We start from the raw sequence: 7,201 nt of genomic DNA on the forward strand, positions 1-7,201 counted from the left end.
CATATGTAACTGTGGCACTCAGGAGGAGGAAGGCATGGGTGTTAGAAGTTCAAGGTTATCCCTAGCTGAATAGTGAATTTGAGACTAGCCTGGGATGCATGAGACCCTATCTCAAAAAAACAAAACAAAACAAAACAAAACAAAACAAAACAACAACAAAAAAAAAACCCAAAGGCAAAATCCAAACAAAACTCATATAATCTTGAACAACAACAAAGATTAAGAGTCTGGAGGGTCACAGAGAATGTACAAAAGCAGCATTTCCAGAAGGTTCTCTGGCTCATAAAGGTTGGCAGAGCTGGGCTGTGTCTCTAACAAACTTCAGTGAGCAGCAGTGACTTCCATGAGGAACGGGGAGAGGTGGCTCCCGATGACTTCCCAGCAAAGGTGGAGAGGACACAGGTTTGGGGTTCCCAGGTTCATATCCTCGGGGGAAGAATGACGTACCTCCTTGCAAGCACTCGACATGAGACAGATCTCTTACCAACACACGGAAGCCAAACCACGGGTCTGAATAAATAAGCATTAACTTTATTGAATCATGAATAATTTAAGAGTGGTACAATCATTAGCTTTATTTTTCTATGACATGGGGCAGATCTCCAGCGGATTGTTCTTAAACCCAAAAACCTCATGACAAATGAAGATTAAATAGGGAGGGAGGGAGGGGGGTGGAGGTGGACACATACCGTACACAAAATACTCAGTTCCTAGTTTTCTCTTTAAAAATGGCTAGAAAAAAGTCATCAAAATGCAGCAGTTTCCTCGATTATTTACAATTTCTATGTTACAATGAAAAAAAAATGTACATCTTATAGAACATGTTTCTTAAACCGCTCAGCCTGAAGCAAGCAGGTCAAAACAGCAAACCTCCCGTCCAACAGCCGCAAGGCTGGACCATTTTGCTTTTGAAGTAGATTTGCCACGGTCAAACCTGGGCAAGTGGAATTTTAAAGTCGAGCATTAAACAATAAAATTTAAAATGTCCCCAAGGTCAGAAGAAGATTTGGGCAAGCTTTGCCCTTGTCACACTCCCACCCCACCCTAACCTTAAATTAAAAGGACTTCCCATCTTGCCGAGGGCCCCGCAGGATTCTTGGCCTCTTGGGAAGAAAACTTTTGGCTCCCACTGGGACCTCAGCGCCAGTGTTGCATAGCATTTCTTACGTTTCAAAATTAGCCTATCTATATAAAAAGGCAAAACGGAAGCATTTCAGACAGAGCCCTAAATGAGTACAAAGTCACTTTGTCCAGGGTTGAGCGACAGGAAGGTAGAATCACGACATAGGAGGAAGTGGGCCTTTCGACAGCCCCGCTTCCCAGAGCTTCAGGAAGGTGGCTGAGCTGGGAGGCACTCAAGTTTAACTCTGCTGCCGCTCGCCTGCCAGGCAGTAGTAGGTACGCAGGTTTCTGTTGTGAACCTGGATGTCGGGGCAGGAAAGGCTGGGCACTGGGGATGGGGAGAACGGGTCCAAACAACACAGGCAGGGTATACGCCTAAGGTGACTGAGAAAACTATGTAGGAGGAGGGATTCGATTTTACAACCTCCCAAATTCACAGTATGAGAGTGTACGGTCGTTGTTGGGAGATAAACTGGGAAGGGCTACCCTTCAGGGACGCTGGAAGAAGGCTCAGGGTTTGGCCCTGGTCACAGGCTAGACACACGCTTTAAATGGTTTATTACAAACAAAACAACAGGGAACACACTCACACCCATGTGAGTGGTGGATGCTGAGGCTGGGATTACAACAGGGAGCGGGAAATGGTTGTGTTTGCCAGTTAATAGCACACACTCATTTTCCTCTTGAGGAGGAGGAAGCAAAACAGTGCCATCCCAAGCAAAGGGAGAAGTTTTGGGTTAAGCTCTTAGGGTAAGAAACTGAAAATTAAAATAATTAAAAAAAAAATTCCCAAGAGACAAACGTTCAAGAACAAAATAGGAAAAGATGGAATTTAAAACCCTGATTGTTAACAGAGACCCCCTCACTGGAGCCAGGAAAGACTCTAAAACAAAGGGGGACGCTTAGGCATCCCAGAAATGGATTTGCAATGTCACATGGACTTGTGTGTGTGTGGGGGGGTCACTGTCCAGTGAGGTTGTCGGCTGGAGACTGATAGGAACTTAAAAAGAAAATGGGTCTCTCTCTCTTTTTTCTTTTTCCCACAACCATACATCCACACAGATGAGTCTTTTGGATGAGAAGTTGGCAACTCGTGTTCTCTTTATGAACAGATGACTTATAGCCCTGTTTACTTGGGTGGGGAACACACTCGCACACATCCCAAGGCAGGCACAACACTCACGTGAACAGACACGGTCAGTACGAAACCAGTAAGGCATTGCATGGGGCGGGGGGTCAGCACCAAAGAGGTCAGACGAGGCTCATCAGGACAGAGGCAGGGCCAGGCTTCTGGGAAGAGTGACTGCCCCTCCCTGGCTAAGCTGTTGGTTCTGAGGAAAGTGCCAGCGTTTGAAGAGGGGACATACGTTATCAACTCCTCCTGCAGCTGGGGTTTGGGGGTGACTGAGGTGGGGTTCTCAGTTCTCAGAGATGAGAAGGACAGGCAAGGTCTGTAGCTCAGCCACAGGAGGAGAACTGGCCCTCACCCATCTGCAGGGATGCAGATGCCCGTAGCCCCACGGGAGACGGCAAGGGCACAGAGCTGTGACGATGGACACTGAAAACCCAAGCTGAGGAGGAGCTAAACTCAACTACTTTTCAGCTCTTGCTTCCACCAAAGGACTGATTCTCGTGGGGGAGGGCTGAGGGTGGGGAAACCGTCACAATCAACCAGGCAGAAAGGCAGACACAGGCAGGGGTCGAGAGTTCTCCAAAGAACTACTTTCACAGTACACAGTGTTTGCGGACGGAAACCTGACCATTTAGACAGACCAAGGAAACAGGCGCGCTCCTCTGTGTGGCTAGCCCCATCCGCTCTCACTGGCATGCTCACCTCTTCTCTTGCTCTCAGGGATAACTGGGGCCCAGGGGGGGGGTGCTGAGAAGGGGAGAGGGGTGTATTGGAACAGACAAGATACCTCTCGGGAAGGAGAGCACCATGTGGCAAACAGAGACTAGGATGTAGTGGTGTCCCTGGGTGGCGCTCCGAGCAAGCGCCCTCGTTAGCACCAGTTCTTCTGTGGGGGATGGGTGGCATGGCTCTGGGGTGCTGGTGGCCAGACCCGAGCAGGTGGGTCTGTGCTGAGGGAAACCCTGCTGTCTGTGTTTCCAAGGCGGGTTTAGTCTTTTCTGTCTGGGGGGTGCTTGTAGGGGGATGCTGCTGGGTTTCAGGGCACCAAGTGGAATCTTACGTGTAAAATTTTCATCGAATCTCTTTATATTTCGACGGTAAGGATCCTTTCCCGTGAAGTGTCTTCGGCGTCTCACGGAGGTCCCGTCAACAAGGCAGAAGGAGAAAGGAGAGTAGAAGAGAGGCTCATACAGTCGTCACCCCGGGAGGAGGAGGTCCTGGGCTGCTCGTGCGTGCGTGCGAGGGCAGAGCGCAAGGGATGAGGCTCGCCTGTTCCTGCCGCTCTGCTCTGGCTTCGAGGCTGTGGCAGCCAGGGTTGGCTCAGGAAGTCATCTTCAGAATGAAGTGGAGGATGCAGGCGGGATGGGGTGAGGGGAAAAGGGGGCCTCGGTCACAGAGTGGACTCCAGGGATGAGTCCAGGATGTCGTCATGGTGGCTGTTGCTGTTGGAGTCACTGTCATAGCTCTGGGGGCTGGAGTAGTTGGCTGCCTCCTGCAGCCGCATCAGCATGTTCATCTGTGGAGACAGCAGAAGGTGCAATGAATGTCAGTGCGCTGGGAAGCCCACCCCCGCCTCTCCAGATTCGCCCCACGGCCAGAGCGGATGAGAGAGGCTGAGGACCAAAGTGCAGAGTGCAGGGTTCGAATCCCAGCTTCCCTGATTTCTAGTCGCATACCTCGAGAGGTGTTGGTACGATTTCCCAAGTCATTTCCTTACTGGTCTAATGTAAGGATGAAGAGTTCCTTGGCCCACAGTGCTGACGCGCAGACTGAGTTAATGCATGAGTTGCATTGCCAGCGCAATGGGAAGCCCTACAGATGGTCACTCCCCAGTTGTCGCCTGTGGGACATGGGCAGCTGCCACAGCCTTCACTAGGTCCTATTCACAACCTCAACCATGAGGCTGTGCCGTGGCACCTACTGGCAGGACTCTGTCAAGCCAGATCACCTGCTGGCATGCACTTAGTACACCGGCTCACCACCGGAGCTAGAACCAAGCGATCTGGTTGCCCTCCAGCCCTTCCTGCCTTCCCGCCGCCCTTTCGAGAGCGTTCTCTTCCGTTAGGTAATGAAAGTGTACTCTGCCATACTTCGGATGTAGCTGCCTTGGAAGCTGGGGCCGGGTTTCCGGCAGGTTGATCTTGTACCTGTGGAGACTTGGGCACTTTTGCTTCCTTGTTCTCTGTTTTGTTTTTTTTTTTTTTTTTTTTACGTATGAGGTATAATTTGGCAGCATGACAATGCATGGCTCTATAGGATTACATCAAATAAAATACTCATATAAAAATTGAGTATTGGGAGAGAATTATAGCACTGATTGGGGCTTTATCATTGCTCTCATTTCTCTCTCCTGACCCCAACCCACCCTCCATCCCTCCCTCCCTTCCTTTATTCATTTATTGTAAGTTCTCCTGTTTCTTAGCAAAACTTGGCTCAGTCTTAGCTCTCTAGTCAGGGGACCTGGGTTTGGACCCTCATGTTCTCTGCCCATGTCTCCTGCTCTCAAACGTCCTGTTCTCTGGCTTTGGTGACAGGTCCTTAGCACACCTGCCTCTTCCCAGTGTTCTATAATAACAGTGGCATCTCAGTCAGAGGGTGAACATGTGTAAGGACATTCAGAGGGGGGAGAAAAGAAATCACCTAACTTTAACCTTATACAAGAAAAACCTTAAGGGAGGTTAAAGGCTTTAGTGGAAAACTAAGACCGTGGAAGAAAATACTAGGGGAAACCATCCATATTAGATCAGCCTTCCACGGCGAGGTCTTGCCGATTCCCTCACACCCAGCCATGGCTTTCCCTCACTGGGTGCTGCCAACTCACCAGCGGGTCTCCTTCAGCATCACTGGGGGGCACCTGCTTGCTTGTTGACCCCTCCCGAGGCAGGGAGTAGCCATCGAAGCCCACATCCTCAGGCCGGAGCTGCAGGAGCGGAGGCCATTCGTGCTGCTGTGGGCTGGCAGCCCATGGGTAGGTGTCCATTACCCACTTGGCAGGGTCTTCCCAGGGGGCACGCCTGCCATAGAGCTGTAAACAGGCAGAGGGTACAGGCTGAGATGACCTCGCTGTTCCAGTTTGGCAGCTTGATGGAAACCCTCCCAAACCATGTAGGCCTCATGCAGCATTTGGAACTATGGAAGTCATCCAAGATAAAGATAGCCTGTGGTACTAGGCTCTGCAGTCTAACCTGGGCTCACTCTCAGCTCTGCTGTCAATCAATGTGCACAGCATTTGCCTCTTGGCCTTGCTTTTTCAACTTGATCGACCACCTCCAGCAAGGGAAACAGCCTGATAGACAACTTGGCCCATTTCCATGGTGTAAATATTCCCACCATGAGGCTGCTGCTGAGTGTTGGGAAGAGCCAGTCACTACCAACCTTGCAAGCTACCTCTGGGATCCCAGTGGGTAAGTCCACTCGGAGAGGACATTCTGCCCAGATTGGGTCCTGGGCAGCAACATGGCAAGGCAGGAGTCACTACTGGGCCTGATGAGACTAACCTTAACTTTTCATTTTTTAATGCATATATATACACGTGTATGGTGTGTGTGTGTGTGTGTGTGTGTGTGTGTGTGTGTGCGCGTGTGTGTGTGTGTGTGCATGCCCACATGTGCACGACTGTGTTTGTGGAGGCCCGAAGTCCATGTCAGGAGTCTTACTCTACTTTTCATATACTGGTCAGAGGGAGTTGCTCAGCCAAGCCCAGAGCTGTCTAGTTCAGCTAGCCTAGCAGCCAGCATGCTCTGAGGATTCCATGTGCATATTCTCACATGGAATTACAAATGGGAAACCGCATTGGGAATTTACATAGACTCTGGGGATCTGCACTGTGGTCCCCTTCCTTGCTTCTGTGTAATAAATAGCTGTTCCATCTCCCCAGCTCCTGAACCCCCATCTTTTCAAGTGTGTCTGACTCTCAGAGTGCTTTTGCAGACACGCTGGCAGGTCCTTTTCAGCATAACGCCATGTGTGGGCCACAGTGATGAGCCTTTGCGGGCTCAGGAGTTCTCAGACCTGTAGACAACAGTAACCTATGTATTCTCCCAGAAGCAAACTGTATCGTGACTCAGTCATAAGTGATCAAAAGTCGGAAGCATCATAAGGAAAACATGTCCTGCTTAGGAGTATCTTTTCTCAAGCCTTGAGGCCCTGACCCTGAAACAATTTCAATGACCATTACTGAGGGCACTGTGAAAGACATATGTTCTTTAAGAGCAGAAACCCAGGCTGACTCACTTCTCACACACAGTGAGGCTATGCTATGACCACTGTGCTGCTAGGTCCAGTATGGCTGTCTCCTTTTCATGCCATGCCTTAGCATCTTGGGTGCCGAGTGCCAAGGAGTGAGCAGTGTGATGTCTCTCACAGAAGCGCTGCTCCCATGGGTTACAGACGGGGCAGCCCCGGGAAGGAGAAGGGGCATTGCAAAGCAAGTCTGCCACTCACTGGCCAGGGGCATCAAAGCAGACATGATGGGGCATGCTCATAGACAGGACAGGGCAGGGCTGTCTAGGCTGTGAAAAGGTATTTCTACAATGACTTCGGGGTACACAGGTGGAAAATTCCAGACCCCACCCACCTGGGTGTGTGCTCCATCTAGAAAGGGAGAGGCAAAAAGGTACTGAGCCCAGAACACACCTGGGCCCAGTGCTGGCCCAATACAATCACACCTTTTAAATTCTGGAAGGAGCCAGACCGCTTAAGTGGTGCCCCCTTCTTACCAGACAGGAAACCGGAACCTGACAGCTGTGTCAATGTGTCAATGTGAAAGGTCAAAGGGCAGAGCTGGATCCAAACCTGAGACTCATGCTTCCTTCTCTGGGACTATCCCTCTCAGCTCACCCCCTGGGACCCCTTTGAAGTAGCCGAAACCATGTGACTTAGCCCTGGAGCCTGAGAACAGATTGTTCACCAGACCTCGGCAGGTCAGCCTGACCAAGGTTCACCATT

The 7,201-nt window shown here is 50.5% G+C and overlaps 1 protein-coding gene across 10 annotated transcripts in view; it reads right to left on the reverse strand.

Moving 5' to 3' along the window:
- Positions 1–511: 511 nt before the first annotated feature.
- Nav2 (neuron navigator 2) overlaps positions 512–7,201 on the reverse strand; it is a 625,974-nt gene continuing 619,284 nt past the window's right edge. For all 10 annotated transcript variants that reach the window (XM_026777610.1, XM_005370351.3, XM_005370352.2 and 7 more), the window contains 2 exons: positions 5,076–5,279; positions 512–3,770 (listed from right to left, as the gene is read on the reverse strand). In XM_026777610.1, the coding sequence (XP_026633411.1) occupies positions 3,645–3,770; positions 5,076–5,279 (330 nt within the window). In that variant the 3' untranslated portion in view covers positions 512–3,644. The remainder of the gene's footprint in view (positions 3,771–5,075; positions 5,280–7,201) is intronic.

The sequence above is a fragment of the Microtus ochrogaster genome, unplaced genomic scaffold (assembly GCF_000317375.1).
Source record: "Microtus ochrogaster isolate Prairie Vole_2 unplaced genomic scaffold, MicOch1.0 UNK76, whole genome shotgun sequence".
Taxonomy (NCBI): domain Eukaryota; kingdom Metazoa; phylum Chordata; class Mammalia; order Rodentia; family Cricetidae; genus Microtus; species Microtus ochrogaster.